At 55.7% G+C, this 17,170-nt stretch overlaps 2 protein-coding genes across 2 annotated transcripts; one reads left to right on the top strand and one right to left on the bottom strand.

Annotated features, from left to right (window-relative positions):
• The first annotated feature begins 1,173 nt into the window (after window positions 1-1,173).
• On the top strand, window positions 1,174-8,028 carry LTK (leukocyte receptor tyrosine kinase). The gene is given in 20 exon segments (XM_090268340.1): window positions 1,174-1,215; window positions 1,430-1,581; window positions 1,658-1,854; window positions 3,291-3,389; window positions 3,618-3,628; window positions 3,785-3,929; window positions 4,474-4,569; window positions 4,825-5,027; window positions 5,543-5,653; window positions 5,793-5,832; window positions 5,991-6,141; window positions 6,241-6,351; window positions 6,500-6,594; window positions 6,699-6,715; window positions 6,717-6,820; window positions 6,914-7,045; window positions 7,134-7,224; window positions 7,555-7,600; window positions 7,603-7,814; window positions 7,945-8,028. Coding segments are annotated over 20 exon segments (2,139 nt in total).
• Window positions 8,029-8,272: 244 nt separating this feature from the next.
• Window positions 8,273-17,006, bottom strand: ITPKA (inositol-trisphosphate 3-kinase A). The gene is made up of 7 exons (XM_090270445.1): window positions 16,421-17,006; window positions 10,240-10,336; window positions 9,939-10,155; window positions 9,620-9,824; window positions 9,290-9,391; window positions 8,966-9,037; window positions 8,273-8,852 (listed from the first exon to the last, which is right to left on the bottom strand). Exons 1-7 carry the CDS (start codon window positions 16,907-16,909, stop codon window positions 8,649-8,651), a joined length of 1,386 nt encoding a protein of 461 aa, XP_090126571.1. The 5' UTR covers window positions 16,910-17,006; the 3' UTR covers window positions 8,273-8,648.
• Window positions 17,007-17,170: the final 164 nt, after the last annotated feature.

Raw genomic sequence — 17,170 nt, 5'->3', positions numbered from 1 at the left:
TCTCTCTTCGTCTGCTGTCCCCCATTAACATCCTGCCCCCTCTCCCACCCCTGTCACCTTCCTGTCACCTTTCAGGAGCCATTCTCTGCTCCAGCTGCGAGTCCCAGACGCCTTCTTTCCACCCTTGCTCTGGCCACGTCCCAGCCCCCAGGACCCGAACTTCACCACCCAGCGTATCCCAGAGGCTTGGGGCCGGCCTCTTCGCTCACTTCCTTAGGTGAGATCCAGGCTCCTTCCTCCTTTCTCCACCCACCACCAGGCTGGTGCCCTATTATCCGTTCCTCCCACCCTGCACCCAGACACTGCGGGGCCAGAGGACACAGTGAGGCCGGCGCAGGCAGGCAGCAACATGGTGGCGACAGTGGGGCCGCCGGGCCAGTGCCAGTACGTGGGGAGCAGGAATAGAGCTGGGTGGTGACCTGTGAGATTGAGGTTCTATCATCAGGGGAAGGAAGGCCAAATGCATACCACATGGTGTCCTAGGGTATTCCGGAGGTGACGTGTGGCCCCGGTGATCTTGACTGTCTTTTCTTCCAGCGGAACCCGGGGGAAAGGTGGCAATAGACGCCACCGAGTTATCCCACAATCAAAGCCTATTTCTGCCAGGCAGAGGACCCGAAATCAGCAGAGGAGTCAAGGGGTGGGTGGCTTGAGCCTCCTCCCACCCCATCTCCATTAAGCCTCCTAAATAAATGTAAAATCTGATTGTATGGTGCGCAAACCTAGTCCCCCATCTCTTAATCGACTACGACTTCTAAGTCCCTCAGATAAGAAATTATGGAGCCACCTCTATCACCTACCTCTGCCCCAGGGGAGCGACCCAGGGTCAGGGCTGGGGACTCAGCACCAGCTGTCCGCAAAGGCGCCAAGAACCACTTGTCACAGGCGCGTGGTGCCTTCTCTCTTGATCGAGGGGAGCCGCTTTACATCCTCGTTGGGCAGCAGGGAGAGGATGCCTGTCCTGGAGTAAGCGGAGCCAGTGGGAAGGGCTCAGTTCTAGCGCCCAGGGCGAGGGCTGAGTGAAGGGAGGGAGCGCTCCTCCGTGTTCAGACATAGGCACTGCGAGGGGAGTGCCCGGGCCCTGTGGATTGTCGCCTGATATCCGCAAGGCAGCCTGGAGAGCCAGCCCATCTGCCTCGGATAGTCTCAGGCCTGAGGAGCTCGCGGCAACAGATGGGACTGAAAGGGTCCGGGGGCGCCACCTACGTCTTCTGGGTATGCGTTACCCTCCTCGCGGGTAGCTCCTGTCCCCAACTCAGTGTTAGGATCCCAAACCTTCTCCCGCGAATGCACATATATGAGTTTACGTACAGGCCTTGGGGTTCCAAAGTGCTTGGGTCTGGCTGGGAGCCCCTTTCCTTAACTCCAGCCACCGGGGGTGGGGGCGTTGGGGGGAGCCCTTGCCCAGTGCCTGTGCCCTCACTCGAAGGCCGGAGGGGACACTGAACCCGCACCGCTGGCTCCAGACCTGCGCGCAGGACAGCTGGCGCCGCCTCTGGTGTTGCCCAGGGGAGGCGGTCGGGCCTACCTGACGCTGCTGCAGAGACGCTCACGGAGCTTAGGAGCAGCAGGAGAGGCGGGGCAACTGGGGAGGGCGTTGGGCCACGGGGAGAGGTGGGCGTGCTTCCCATCCCGGCTGCCAGCCATCCTTCTACCATTCCGCAGGTGGAGGGAACGGCTGGACGTCGCGGGCCCCCTCGCCACAGAAGGGACGCTCAATTCGGGGGGACGCGGAGGGCGGCCAGGGCTGCGCTGAGGCCTGGGCTGTACCTGGCTGGGCTGCAGCCTGCGGCTTCCGGGGTGGCGGAGGGGCCTGCACTGCGGGCAGAGGCAACGAAGGCTATACAGGGGTAGGTGTGCCCCTGGCAAGCGGAACTGGGCAGCTGGGCAGCCCCAGGGTTAAGTGAGGTTAGAGCCTTAGAACAGGCTCTTAGAACATTCTTCTGTTTCTCAGAAGAATGGATGGGAAAAGTGTTGAGCCCCGCTCCAGGCCAGAGCAGATCGAGTAACAGGTCTTAGAAAAAAAGGTCAGAAAAGAGCATAAAATAAAGAGAGGGAGAGGAAGAGGAAGGAAGAGAGAGAGAGAAAGGAAGGAAGAAAAGGAAAAAGAAAAGTTGCAAATCACCCTTGCAGACAACACTCCTTAGATTTTCATTTAAATCCAGGGCCTTTTTCTTTTTTTAAGTAATTCATTTATTTATGTTTAGAGGGGAAATGAAGAAGAAAGAGAGGGAGAGAAACATCAATTGTGGTTGCCTCTCATGTGCTCCCAACTGGGGACCTGGCCCGCAACCCAGACGTGTGCCCTGACTGGGAATCAAACCAGCGACCCTTCAGTCCTCAGGCCAGTGTTTAATCCACTAAGTCACACCAACCAGGGCTAAATCCAGGACATTTTTCATCACAACAGGTACCCTCCTTGTTGTGCAGTAAGTAGTCTCAGGAACTTAGAGCTGGCCAAATGAGCAAGCTGAGCAGACAGAATGAAAGACAGGGATAGTTTAAATCAGTAGATCTTGAAGTATGGTCCCTGAGCTAGTAGCATCATCACCACCTAAGAAGCTTTTAGAAATGCAAATTCTCAGCCCCTCTGCAACCTACTGAATTGGAAACTCTAAGGTCACCCTGACTGGATAGCTCAGTTGATTAGAGCATTGTCCCTACATGCCTAGGTTTTGGGTTCATCCCAGTCAGGGCACATACAACCATCAACCAGTGACTATATAAATAAGTGGAACAACAAATCGATGTATCTCTTCCTCCTCTCTCTTCCTTCCTCTCTCTCTCTAAAGTCAATAAGTAAACTTTTTAAAATTTTAAGGAAAAAAAAAATAGAAACTCTAGGGAAGAGTCCCAGCAATCTGTGTTTTATTCAGTCCTCTAGGTGACTCTAATACATTTGAATTTGGAAACCACTAGTGTAAAGAAACAGAGCCTTTGTGTCTGCGCTGTACTGTTTATAAATACTTCATATATATCTTCTCCCATTATATACAGCCTCTCCCATTTATAGCTGAGGACACGGGACCAGAAGAGTCAGAAAGACAAGGAGGTGTCCCAGCCAGCCTGAGACAGGCCTACAGGTTCCAGCTGATTACTCCCTCCCCACCTCTTTCTGGCTGCTGGCTCCCACCTGTGAGCTGGCAGCACCTGTACTTAGTGCTAGTGTAGGGGAGGCCACCCTGGGATACCCACTGGGAGACTCGAGTTTTCCCACTGTTCATAAGCCATCTTCTCAGCAGTGAGGCAGCTGTGTGCCCCTTCCTCCTTCTACCACTTTCTCTTTCTAGGGGGTGATATCTCAGAGACTGACTCGTTCTGGGCTAATGGGGAAGAAGGAGCATCCTTTCTATACCCCATTAGTGAGCTCTACCTGCAGCCTCTGACAGGTATTGGCCCCTACCCCCTGCCCTTGAGTGTGGCTTAGCCTTTTTCCTCAATCCCTGAGCCCACTCCCATCTGAGCCAGGAACTATGCATTGTGAACTACCCGCTTCTTGAACAGCACAGAAATATTTGGGAACTGGACTGCCAGTATGGGGTGCTTGTCAATTATCTCCTTGCTATGAATTCTCAAATACTTGCAATCTCAAGGATTCCAGAAAAGGGAGTACACAGGCCTGACAGAAGTCCTCCAAGACCTCCCACACACCCTTACATGCCTGGCTTTGCTCCTTGTTTTAAAGTTCAGGGCTAGAATTATCCATGTGGCTGGCAAAAGTATGTATGTGTCCCCCACACCTCCATCCTCACCCTGAAATGTTAGTTCTTTTACTCATAGGGAGAACCATGGAGAAGTGGAGATCCAACTGCACCTCAATTGCGGTCATTGCCTTTTGAAAGGCTGCCAATGGCAGGCAGAGTTCCAGTTGGCTGAATGCATATTCCCAGAGGGCATGGAGCTAGCTGTGGATAACATCATCTGCATGGGTATGTTCTGCCTTTGTCCAAGATCTGGACTACTGAGGCCACAGGCTGAGAGGAGCAGTAGAGTATATGGGGAACATTGCCTGCTGTGTGCTAGGCACTGTGTTGGGTGTGGGCAGGAGATTGGAGAGGCATCCATGCATGCTCTGCCTCAGGGAGCATGCAGTCTAGTGGTCTATTGTGGGAGAGGCACTATCTAGCTATCTATATATCTAGATATAGATATATATCAAAGTGACAATTACCATAGGGGATATAAAGTGTTTTAGGGGTTTTCAGGAGGGAGAGGTTGTGCTTGTCTAGGATAAGTGGGAAAAGCATAATGGAAAAGTTAACACCTGATCATGGACATGGACAAGAGTGTGGTGCTTGTTTGGAGGAGGGGCATATAAGGAGACTAAATGGTAATGGAAAAAAATATTAAATAAAGATTAAATCAAAAAAAGAGAAAAAGAAAAGTTCACACCTGTGCTGTATCTTGGGTAAAAACCTGGAATAGAGGGACAGAGAGGAACTTCCCACTGGAGGTGTCTCTCTTTCTCCCTAGATCTGCCCACACCCCCAGGCTCCCTGATTCTATTGGTGGCTCTGGTGGAAATTTCTACACTGAACCCCCTTATGGTGTGTGGAGCCCTGATTCTCGGTATGGATCATCCAGCAAATAGGGGCTGATTCAAGGCTGCCCACCTCTCCACTGAGCTGTGTGGGGTCTCAGGGGCACACATAGCTGATTTCAAGTCCCCTATTCCCAGCAGAGTAATGGTGAACTCTCCTCTGGGGTTCTAAGAGTAGAAGCAGCTGGGGAGGTCCTGGGGAAAACATTTGCTTTAATGGGCATCTGGAGAGGTGTTTTGCACAGGGGGAGGCAAAGCAGGGTGGGCCTGATGGGCAGGTAGAGTGTGTGCCATTGTTTCGCCCACCTTCAGTGAACAAAAGAAGTGGCAGGGCCTGTGGAGGACAAGGCTGCCAGGCCCTAAGTTTAAACTAAACAAGCTTGGAAACTCCACCATCAGGATAGCCCCTAACTCCTACTACTGCCAGATGGGGCTTGGCCCAGCCCAGTCCTGGCCTTTACCCACAGGGCTTGTTGAGATTTCCCAGACATTGCCATTCTGCTCAGGGCAGTCTCCTTCTGAGAACCTATGCACTCTGAATCCCCCTCCCCATCCTACTCTGTGCTGTGGTGAATGATGGATCCCAGAAAGCAGCTTGCTGGTCAAAACACCTTGTATAGAGGAGAAAGAGGCCAGAGAAACTCTAAAAGAGAGAATAAGTTGTCCAGAGTAAGATGTCACCCTCAATTCTGGGATGGTAGGGACCCTAGGATATGATTCCTTTCGCACAAGGGTTGTCTCCACCTCAGAGTGTCTGCAAGGACCTAAGAGTAGGCCTCATACAGACTTCCACCCCCACCCTGACCCCCATACCTTTCCTCCCTCTGCCCTGATTCTGTGCCAGTTAACATTGCCTCTGCAGGGCTCATACTTGGGGATGTGCCATGATGTAGAGAAAGCTCAGCCCCCTCAGATAAGGACAACTGGGCAAAGGAGGGGGGAGGGAGGTAAAGGAGACTAGACCCTCTAGGACCCTTCCTCAGGCTTAGCCACCCACTCCTTTCCAACCTGTCTTCATGCAGAGCCCTGGGCCATGGTGCCTTTGGAGAGGTCTATGAGGGTCTGGTTATTGGCCTTCCTGGGGACCCCAGCCCCCTTTAGGTGGCTATCAAGGTCAGAGGGGGTGGGACTTCTGCCTGAAGGTAGGAAAGCTGGGTTCCAAGGAGGGAGAAAGAGTTGCTGATGCTGGGGTCAACCCACCCTCTTGAAGTGTCTGGGAAGATCAGGAGCTCTGTGCCCTTTTCCTTCCCAGTCCCTGCCAGAACGCTGCTCTCCACAGGAGGAGCTGATTTCCTCACGGAGGCGATCTCATCGGGTGGAAGTTGTGGGAGAGGCACCCAGAACTGCCTGCAGGAACAGCCTCTCTTCACCCTGGTACTGAGAGGTAGCAAGTCTAGGGGCACAGCGGTCCCCTCCAGTTTTCTGGAGCCTAAAGCATCATTTCTTTCCCTCCTGGTAATGGGGTATGTCTACCACCCATCCAGTAAGTTCTGCCATCAAGACATTGGGCGCTGCGTGGGGCTCAGCCTCCAGGCTGTCCCTCGCCTAATTCCCCTGGACTTGATGTCTGCAGAGGACATGAAGAATGTCCTGAGGCACAGCCACTGTACCTAGTTAAGTCCCTTCTCCCAACCCTTCAGGCCCCTCTAAAAACCCTGTGCATGTATGCCCAAATCTGCATGGATGGACTAATGCACTGTCCACCCAACCCATGGCCAGTTGTCACCTCTGGCCATGTAGGACATGCTCCAGCTGGCCTAGGACTTAGCCCAGGGCTGCTGCTACCTGGAGGAAAGTCACTTCATTCACAGGCTGAAGTAATCCTGACTCAAGAAACACCTAGCCCAACTCCCTCCCCAAGAAAGAGCCCTTCCATATAACTTTTATGAAAGTAGATCAGAGCCAGAGATTCTGAGTTCTAGCAGTGGTTTTCCCCTACCCCCACCCCCGACTCTGCAGGGACATTACTGCCAGGAACTTTTTGCTGAGCTACACTGGGCCCAGCCTAGTGGCTAAGACTGGGGACTTTGGAATGGCTAGAGATATCTACAGGTGTGGGGCCTGGGGAGGTGAGGAAGGCTGCTGTTTCAAGGGAGTTTCCCAGCAGCCTCCTGTGACATTTGAATAACTCCTCACTCTCCTCCTCCCTCCTGTTGAGCCAGTTATTTCCGCAAGTGGGGGGCGCACTCTGCTGCAGGTCAAGTAGATGCCACCCCTCCTCCCTCAAAAGGCCTTCCTAAAGGGCATCTTCACATCCAAGACAGATCCTGGTGATACCATGCCCTCCCCCTCCCCTGCCTCAGTCCACCTCATGTGAGGGAAGGGGAGGCTATGCCTGATGGGCTTCATTGGGCTCCCCCCATTCATGATCAGGTCTTTTGGGGTACTGCTCTGGGAGATCTCACTGGGCTACATGCCCTACCCTGGGCGCACCAATCAGGAGGTGGGAGACTTCATAGCTAGAGGGGGACGGATGGACCCTCCCATGGGCTGTTTAGGGAGTGCGTGAGAATGAAGTATTGCTCAGGGAGGGGGATGATTCACAACCATGGTTGAGCATAAACTCCTGCTTCTCCCCCCCCCCCCCCCCCAGGTAGCATATCATGACCCATTGTTGGCAGCACCAGCCTGAACTCTGCCTTACTTTTGCCAGCATCTTGGAGCATCTCCAATACTGTACTCAAGTGTGCCCCATGACCTACCTACCTTGGGGGTCAGGAGGGAGGCCATAAAACAACACTGGCCAGAGTAGCTCAGCTGGTTGGGTATCATCCCACAAAGCAAAAGGCCACCAGTTCCATTCCCAGCCAGGGCACATGCCTGGGTTGTGGGTTCAGTTCCAGGTCAGGGCAACCAATTGATGTTCCTCTCTCATCATTGTTTCTTTCCCTCTCTTTGTCCCTCCCTTTCCCTCTCTTTAAAAATAAACAAAATCTTAAAAAAACCAAAACAAACAAACAAACAGACAGACAAAAAACCCACTGGTTCCCCGTTGCTTTACCATCCTATTACAGGACGCTGATGTGCTGAATTCACCTCTGTCAATGAAGTGAGTGCCACCCTGGAAGGGGCTACTGGACCAGGGAGCAGATCTTTGGAGAGCCTAATATCCCCACAGGTTCAGGAACTGAGTCTGGAGAGCTTGAAGAGCTGGGGAGGGAGCCTCCTTGGCCCTTGGCTGCCCTCTGGCCTCAAGCCCCCCAAATCCAGGAGGTTCCAATCTCAGAACTTCTGGAATCCCACCTATGGCTGCTGGGCCCAAGGTGCCCTGAGAGTGAGGACACAGGCATTGATGTCAGCAATGGTTCCACCCTGCACCCCAGGTTTATAGTGGCTTGTTATTCCAGTAGCCTTTCCCCCGCCACCCCCACCCCAGTTTTGCTGCATGCCTGGGCCTGTCTCAGGACTGGCCTGCAGCACTGGACTTCCCATCCTGGAAACCAGACCCAGGCCTCCTGGGGAAGAGCCTGGCCACTACCAGACTTTGAACCTTGGGACCAGAACAGAGGCTAACTCCCCCCCCCCCCTCAGGTGTGGGTGGCAAGTTGAAATTGCCTCCTGCAGGAAGCCTTTGCTGGATTGCGATTCCTCTACGAGCATCCTTCATCTGGGCAGTCTGCAACCCTACAGATGCCTCTAATAAAGAGCTCTTCTCATATTGTCCAATAATCTGAGTGGACATGAGGGATGCCTGGGAATTGAGAAAGAGGGGACCAGAGGAGTTGCCAAAGCTGGTGTCTTTGAGTTTTATTGGGAAGAGGAGTCCACTGTAGTGTGGGAGGTTAGATCAATAGATCTAGTGCCTGCGAAACAAAATTCATTATTTGGCCTCTCTGGAGAAGCATAGAGCCCCTTCAAGGAGAGCTGCACTGAGAAAGAAGCCCATTGTCAAAGTCTATCCCCCCATAAATTAGTGTCATTGGTGGCACCACTGGGAACAGCCTTGGTGCCTACACTGCATCCCATAGTGTTTGGCACCTGGCCTTACAGGAACCTGTGAACCGCCCCAGCCTCTGGGTTTCAGTCTCTCCCCGGCATGCATGGCAGGGACAAAGGCGCAGGTCCGTGCTTCAGACCGGCCGGTCTGCGTGGGGACAGGGGCCTAGCTTCATCTCTCCGCCAGGCTGGCCAAGATGCCAATGAGATTGTCCAGCCCTAGCAAATAGCCGTCCTCGCGGTTGCCCTCCTCCCAGGGCCTTCGATGGTCCAGGCTCTGGCCTTCCGGCATGGGCGTGGTCTTGCCGAAGTCGATGAGCCACACACCCGCGCGATGGCAGTGATCGTGCACGAAGAGCAGTGAGCTGCCGATCACCTGCAGAGCCCCACAAGGTCAGGCCACAGCCAGTTCCCTGAGAAGCCCCGTCCCCACGCTCTTCCCTCGCAGACCACAGATCAGAGCCTGACCCTAAGGCTCTGATCTCTTACCTCGTGTCTCCTGAAGAACTCAGAGACCTCCAGGGTGTCCCGGATCTGCTGTAGGCGGTTCAGATATCTCCTCTGGACAGGGTAGGGTAGGAGAGGAAGGCAAATTAACTGAGCCTCTGCTGACATTAGGGGCCACGATGCCTGGTCGGCTTGGTTAAATACCAGTGGAGGAAAACAGAGACCCTCAAGTGGCGCGTGCAACAGAAGGGAAGGAACATAACGTGATAAAATGCTACATAGGCGAGGGCACTAGACAGGATGCCTTGGGGCACCTCTCGGTTTCAGGGTCCCTAGTAATTCAGGGTTCTAGGGTCTGGCGCTCACCAGCACTTCCGCATCCCCTTGCACAAACTCCTCAAAGACTCGAATCACCTGCTCCCGGCTTCGCGTGGTCTTGAAGTCTGTGCTGCAGGATCCGTCTGCTTTCTTAAGGAGGTGGGACAGGAAGTGTCAGGGGCGCCGTACGCGACAGAGGGGAGAGGATCAGTTAGAGCGGAGGGACTTCCCTAGACATTGGAAGCCAGGGACTGAGAGGCAGTCTCCAAAGGGTGCTTATTCCGGGGGCTGGGGGAACCGACTTGGAGTTAGACAACGCGATGCGGGGCTGGGGTGGAGGACGGGCGGGCCGTGCGAAGTGAAGCGAGCCCGGCCTACCTTTATACCCTCAATGCGGAAGCCGAGCGTGGTGCTGGAGCTGATCCCTTCTCGCCACTGCATGTAGCGTGGCTTGGTGACGGCGCGCTGCGCGTGCTCCTCCTCAGTGGGCGCCGCAGGGTCCACGGCCAGCATCTTCTTGTACATATCCTTTCGCAACTTGGGCCGTTCTCGGGCTTTGGTCAGCTCCTCTTCTAGGTAAGTCCTACGAGGGGCGCAGGCAGCGGCGGGGCATGAGCGGACGCACACTGGCCCAGTTCGAGCACTGCCCTGCGCCCCCGCGCGGTGGTCCCTGCACGGCCCAGCAGGGCCCCCGTACCTGATGCCCATCTTGCAGTCAAGTACGCAGGGCCCATCGAAGCCGTGGAGCAGGTCCTGCAACTGCAGGTAGCTCTCGCCGTCGCGCTCCACGACGCCATGGAAGTCGGGCACGCAACCGCGCAGCGAGTCAGCCATCAGCCGCGCTAGGCAGTAACGCTCCTGCTCTGAGCTGCGCTTCAGGATCAGCCCGCTGGTGCCCGCCGCCTTGAAATTCCCTGCGGACAGTCACTAGTTAGCGCTGCCTAGTCCCCCCCTCCTCGGGGTACCCACCCACCCCACCCGCGCCTGCCCATGCTTACCCGTGTGCCCAGCCAGCTGCACCCAGGCGTAGCGCTTCCTGAAAGGGCTCATGACCGGTAGATTCACCATGGTTCGAATCTTCTGCCAGTGGCTTTTCTGAAAGCAACACGGTCCGGGGTTCCATGTCTGGCGCTCGGGAAGGCAGAAGCCCTCCCTTCTCTGGTACACCGACTCGGCTCACCCCACCCCACCGCAAGCAGCTAGATTCTGATGATGAATCCGTTTGCTCACTCAGGAAAGTTTGTGTGCCTGTGTGGTGGACACTGAGATGCACAAAGTGGTGACAGATACCCAGCTTCTCAGATATGCCCAGGACTTAGTGTCAGAAGGCCCAAAAGCAGCGCGGGGAGGTTACTAAACTGCTCTGTCGAGGTTTCAGAACTTGTGAGTGTGAGAATCACCTGATGGACACCCTTGTTAAAAATGCAGATTCTTCGGTTTACCACAGGGAAATTCTAAGTAGGTCTGGGGTAGGACCAAAAATGTGCATTTCTACCAGTGCCTCAGGATATTTTGGGGCCTGAGAAACAAGTCTCTGTGCATCACTTTCTTTATCTGTAAAATGGGGGAAATAACTGCTTTCACTGGGTTGTTATGAGTAGTAAGTGAGGCTTGAACTTGTGACAATCTCTTTCTCCCCCAACTTCATTTCTTGGCATGAAGCAGAAGCTGGACAAATCTGGACTATTGATTCATTCACTTTGGGACCATAGGTTCCTTCCATGTAGGGAGACAGACAATCACAGAAACAACCCTTTACAGAGGCCCAGGGAAGAGAGGCCAGCATGTCAGGGCCTGAAGAAAGAACAGCTCGGGTTTCCCAAACTTGTCTGCTATCCCTGGACGCCTTATCACCCCTCACCAGCTGGCGGGATCCAGAGCGCTCTTGGTCCTAATCTGGACCTAGAAACCTAAGCTTTGAAAATGGGATGCAGAGCTGTCAGCTCCCATCAAACTGGGAGGGAAGTGTCGATTTTGGTGTTCCTTCTAGCCCCCACCCATTCCTAGAGCATCTCATCCTCTGGATCTTTCCTCTTTCCACCCCAAACCCACCATTCCTATGTCTACAGGTTTGTAGTGCACAGGTTTGCTCATCCAGTGTTTCCTGCCTCCCTCCCAGGGGTGCCTGCTTTTAGAGGAGTTACACATATGTGCTCCCACAGGGCTGGAACCCAGGAATCCAGCCTCCCTGACCAGAGGGAGTTCTAAGGAGGAGAGGGAGAACTGGGGTAGTGGCTTAAGCAGGGTAAGGCTGCTGAATATTAAGCCCTTTCCTATGTGGATGAAATGGGAGTTAGTGACAGAGCACTGGGTGAGGAGTCAGGAGTTGGTTCCAGTCCTGGCTCTGTCACTTTCTAGAGGAGTTAGTCCAAGTAAGCATTTCATCTGTGCAAGCCTGTTTCCTCTGGGAAGGCATAGCTGCTGCCATAACACAAGCCACCATTTACTGGCCGCCTACTGCATGCCAGGCACTTCTCAACCTCCACGAGACAGCATTGCTCCTGCTTTCCTACAGCAGTCCCTATATGGCATGCTGGGGTGTGATCACGTGTCCTATCTCCAGGGATCTAAGGGTGTAGCCAGAAGCAGCCCACTCTTTCAAAACTCCTTTTTTTGCTCTTTAAATAAATACAAGGCTTGCATTATGCTGCATAGACCCAAGTTTTATTATAAAACTCTCCCACCTCCAAAACTTCAAATACAATTCTGGGAAGATGTATGTGCCATGTGTATTCAGCAGCACCGCCCTATACCCTCATCCCCCACTCTCAGTTTGAGATTGCTGCTAATGAAGCACATAGACAGCAAGTGCATGAGGAGGTGGCATTATTGCCATTTTACACAAAGAAATCAAGGCTCAGGGGAGTTAGCATGCCCTCACTTCCTGCCTCTGGCCTCCAAGTCCCTGGTTTAAGCATCTACCAGCCCAACTCCCTCCCTGTGTTCCAATTGCCCCAGCAGGTTCCAAAGTCCATGCTACCACCCTGACTCCCTTTGGGGGTCAAAGGGGACCCCCACATGAGAAAGAGCTTTGTACTAGGTGAAGCAATATGCAGCCATAAAGTGGTATGTTTTGATCTCTTGGAAACACTGAAATCTGCCTGGGAACCCACCCCTCTGTTGGCTGGACACCTTTGCCTTCATCCAAAGGAATGGGTTTCATGGTGGGCTTCAGGCAGCTTTAGGGGCCTACTGGCAGAATGTGGGGGAGAATGGGACCAGAATGGAGTTAAGCAGAAGATACATCTATTTCTGTAGCCACCCCAGTGGAAGAGGGAATCAGCTTGGGGTCACGTGAAATGAGAGAGTGGCATCATCCTTTCTGCGGGGAGTAGTGAGTGGGGATGGAAGGTAGAAGGTGGATCTGGTAGAAGAGGATTCAGCTCTGGCAGTCCTGGATTCCTGCCACTTGACTGATGTGTGGTAACAGAGCGTTAAGTTGCTTCCAAGAATGATATAAAATGGGGTCATCACCTGGCCTCCCCACCCTAATTTTGAGAGGATCATGTCAGCTGAGAGAAGAAAAGACTAAGGCTGGTTCCAGCCATGCAGGCTAAGAAGGGCTTTGATTTCCATTATGTCATCTGAGCCATCCCAGCCACCTCCTGAGGTTGGTGTGACAGGATTTAGCAGCCCTGCCAGTAATGGATATGGTTAGACATGGAAGGAGTTGACGCAAGCATCACGGAGCTCACTGCCATCTTCCGTCTTAGGGAGCTACCTCCCCCAGAGGACATAATGCATATAAGGAGTCATATCTCCAAAAAGGCTCCTGGAGAAACATTTTTTTGGTGGATGGGTGATGACCTGGGCACATAAACAACAGCAGGGAAGATATTTTTGAGCAGGTAAGGCTTTTATTGTATGGATATCAGAAAGCAGATTTATTGTGTTACAAAGTGAGATCTACCTGAAAAGGGGGCCAAAGATCCATTCTCTGGCCTAGAGGTCTGGCAAACCAGCTCACAGCCAGCGACTGCCAGAGTCAACCAGAGCATCTTGGGGCAAAAAGCCCAGAAGAGCTGACTTGTGTGTCTTTAATGAAGTCACAGGAGGACCCTCTGATAATTCCTCACCCCTGGGGCTGGACAAGGAACATCTCTCTCTGGACAGGGCTTGGCTAGACACTAGCCTCTGACCTTCCTTTATCTAAGCTCCATTTGAAGCCCTGAGGACTCCTGCTTCTTCAGTCACACCAGATACTCAATGTATCTTCTGCCAGAATGGACCTTTTCCTCTGCCTTTGGTACTCATCCCCATACTTCCTGACTCCCACACCCTTCCTCCAGCGATCCAATCACTGGCTGAAGCTCTCTGCCAACCCACCCCCTCCCCATGTTCCCATTGCCCCATCAAAATAGCACTCCCTGTGGTGGTGGTGGTGGTAAAAGCAATCAGTTTAAATTTATAAAATCATTTGCACCAAGGTATAAGTGACCCACGACTTCACCCTCCCAGGGGTATTTACTTTTTAAAAAGGAAGTCAGTTAACCTAAATTCTGCTCTATAATTAGTGAAAAGTGAAGTGTGGGAGTTCTGGGTCCAGGACAGGATGGCATCCAGGTCTCCTTACCCATCCTGGAGCACTGAGAGAAGAGAACCAAGTGAACAGGAGCCAAACACTCCCTCTTCTTCTACAGCAACACCTCAACATTGTTTTAAGAAGCAGGCAAGGCCTGAGAATGCAGTCAGCCCTGGCTGGCGTGGCTCAGTGGATCCAGCGCCAGCCTGCAAACCTAAAGGTCCCTAGTTGGATTCCCAACCAGGGCACACGCCTGGGTTGCGGGCCAGGTCCCTGGTTGGGGGCCCACGAGAGGCAACCACACATGGATGTTTCTCTCCCTCCCTTCCCCTCTCTCTAAAAATTATAAAATCTTTTTTTAAATTACAAAAAAAAAAAAAAAAATACAGTCATGCCAGCTGCCCTTAGGAAAGCCTCCCCCCACCTCCCCCCACCCCCACTTCAGCTCCTTTGGGTTTCCCTGCCCATGACTCTTCCCTGTACTGAGGGAAAGGCCCAGGGAGGGAGGCAGGCTGTCCAGCCCCAACTATCCTGTGGAGAGCCCACCTCCAGGCTCTGGGTAGATTGTTCCCGGCTCCTAGGAGAAGGGGAAGAACGTATGTGGCAGTCAGAGGCAAGGCAGAGCTTTCCCAGGATTCCTTCTGCTTTGGCTATTGCCGTTATCTGCCCAGGTCCGAGTGTAAAGGCCTGACGACCCGGGAGCTCCCCAGCGCTGCCGCAGCACCCTTCTCCCAGGTGCATCCTTAACGGTCGGCCAGCCCATGGGCTCCGCTTCCTGCCTGGGGAAGCCCTACAGGCAGCCTGGGCGGGCGCACAGTGCCGCTCCCGGACCGGCCGAGAGGCAAAGTCCGCGCCAGGCCCTTCCAAGAGGACGCAGGTGGCCTCTGTCAACAGCCCCTGGCTTATCTGCCGCCGCCGTGGTTGTTTGCCTTCGGGGAGGCCCCGGCGGACTGGGGGTTGGGAAGGCCTGAGAGGCGCAGCCTTGGAGCTGGAAGGGCCTTCATGCAGCCATCTGCTCCAGCTCCTGGCCGTGCCGGGGACGGCGAGGCCCAGGATGGGAGAGGCCAGACGGAGACGCCTGGAGCACAGCGGCGACTGGTCCCTGGAGTGTTGACCCCAGCCGGGTTGCCTACGTCGCCCACAGGCTGGGGCCACGGAGCCTCCTCCGCCCAGAGGCTTTACAGGGAAGCGGGGTGGGAGGAGGAGGCTCCCTCGTGGCCCCTTCCTCCTGCGCCTTCCTCTCAGCTGTCAGAGATTTGAGCGGGGGAGCCGTGTACCCAGGGCTGCCGCTCCGGATTTTCCAAGGAGGCCGGGAGGGAGGAGTTCTTGCAATGCCCCACGTTCCACTTCCTTGGAAGCCCCTAGGCAGCACCCGTCTCACTACGTGGGCCACAGGGTTGCACTAGGACTGGTCATAGATAGGGGCACCCTGACTCCGCTGAGGGGAGAGGGACTCCCGCACCCTGCACCGGGCGGCGGGTGTGTTCCTATTCTATGAGACGTTTTTCTTTTTCCTCTTGGGTCACAGTCATGCTGCCCTCTGGGTAGTGTAAGTTAAGTTTCAGGGGGTAATTGAGACGGATCCACTGCAAGTCTTGCCAGTGGCTCCCCCGCCTTGTCCAGTCGCCGCGCGCAGCGCAACCTGGGTTCCGCAGGCCCGGGCCGCGCCCCAGTGCTCCCCCTACAGCTCCCAGGCAACCCGGGCGCGCGTCCACCGTTCTCACTGCCCCTCTGGGAAGGCCGGGAGCCACCAGAGCCTGCGGGGAGCCCTTCGCCTCTCCCTCCGCTCTAGGGACACTTGCATAACGTGGATCTAGAGCAACTCCTTCCTGCGGGTCATGAGGAGTTATTTAAAGTACTTGGCCTTCGTTTAAACAAGGGGCACAGGACGGCAACCCTGGGCGCTGCACAGCCCTCAGGGGCAGGGGTCGGTAATGACTTCAGGGAACCCTGGCCTGAATTATTCAAGTCAGATCAGGCCTCCGACACGCGGGGCGTGGACTGATAGGCTGATCAGGCCCTTTCTGCCTCAGTTTACCCTCCCCCGGCCAGAATTCGGAGCAGTAAACCCGGGAGGGCCGCGGTCCCCTCCCAGCCCCGTGCCCCTCCCTTCCCCAGGTCCACGCCTCGTTAGGGCGCCGGGAACAGACGGCGGCTGCGGCGGTTCCCGAGCCGAGACTGAAGCGCCGCTCCACTCCCACTCAGGAGAGGGAAACCGTGGCAACGGCGGGGATGGGGCCGCGGCGCGGGAGAGGGGGCGGCAAGACTGGGAGATTCGTTCGCCCCTCTCTCCCTGAGAGTTCTCGGGGCAAGGCCAACCCCTCCGACCCTTGAAGCCCCACCCCGCAGCCGGCAGGTCAAGATCCCCCGCTCCGCACCCCACCTGGCCCCGGTGATTGGTCGCAGACTCCTCCTCATTCGCCTTCTGAGCCGCCCCTGGGCCCGGGTCGCGACCCTCCTGTGGAACCGGGGTGGAGACTGCCAAGGCGAGAGATGCGCGTGGCGCCGCCCTCCGGACCCCTAAGCCCCGGGGCAGTGAGAATCGGACCCTCGGCGGAAGGAACTTAGGGCAGAAGTCGGACCTCAGAGCGCTAGGAGCTGGGTCCCCAGAGCGCAGCCCCCGCGCCCGGGGCTGGCTCCGCCCTCGCAGCCCGTACCTGCACCACGTCCTCGCCGGCTTCCAGCTGCACGTTGCCGCGGCTCCGGCTCTCGCTGTCGCTCAGCAGATCGTCCTCTGAGTCCTCGGGCAGCGACGAGGACCCAGTGGAGGAGAGCGACGAGGTAGAGAGGCGGCGTGGCTGCTGCAGGTGCGACGAGCCCACGGCCGGGAGCCAGCCACCCTCTGGTTCCGGCGGCCCGGGGCTGGCCGGGGGTACGTCCGGCTCCTCGGCTGTCACAGTCAGCTGCGGGATCACCGGGGCAGGGGAAGCCCGCGGAAGCCCGTTGGGGACCTGTCCCCCACGCCGCTTGGCCCCACGGGCCCGGGGCTCCCCTGCGGCTGCGGCGGCAGCGACCGCGGCGCAGCGCGCCTCGAAGAGCAGGCGCAGCTCCCCGACACTCCGGCGCGGGGCCCGGTCCAGCCCGGGGCTGCAGTGTCCGGCGCCTCCCGGCCGCGCCATGCCCGTCGGGCCCCCGGGCAGGGTCATTTCCCGGTACAAGAGCCGCAGCAGAGCCCACCAGCCCGCAACGCGGTGGGGACTGGAGGCGCACGGCGCCCCCGGCTAGAGACTGCCCCGAGGCGGAGCCTGCGCCGCCACCCGCCTGGGCCCCGCCTCGGCCGCGCCCCCCGCCCACTTCTTTCACTTTCAGAGAAAGCGCGGGCCTCCAAGGGCCCTTGAGGGCGGGGAAGGCTCCCGGTTGCTGCTCCTGGTGCAGAAGCCCGGACGGACATCCAGGAAACAAAATAA

This window comes from Furipterus horrens, unplaced genomic scaffold, assembly GCF_987537825.1.
Source record: "Furipterus horrens unplaced genomic scaffold, mFurHor1.1.pri manual_scaffold_3, whole genome shotgun sequence".
Lineage (NCBI taxonomy): Eukaryota > Metazoa > Chordata > Mammalia > Chiroptera > Furipteridae > Furipterus > Furipterus horrens.
Note: the sequence above shows the minus strand (reverse complement) of the source record. Positions and strands in the feature narration are given on the sequence as shown.

Excerpts from the sequence above, each read along its gene's own strand:
- ITPKA (XM_090270445.1), bottom strand. The coding sequence starts at position 16,909 with ATGACCCTGCCCGGGGGCCCGACGGGCATGGCGCGGCCGGGAGGCGCC. Across the intron at positions 9,825-9,938 it reads GACTGCAAGATGGGCATCAG|GACTTACCTAGAAGAGGAGC; the intron begins GTACGGGGGCCC and ends CGCCCCTCGTAG. Across the intron at positions 8,853-8,965 it reads AGTTCTTCAGGAGACACGAG|GTGATCGGCAGCTCACTGCT; the intron begins GTAAGAGATCAG and ends GGGGCTCTGCAG.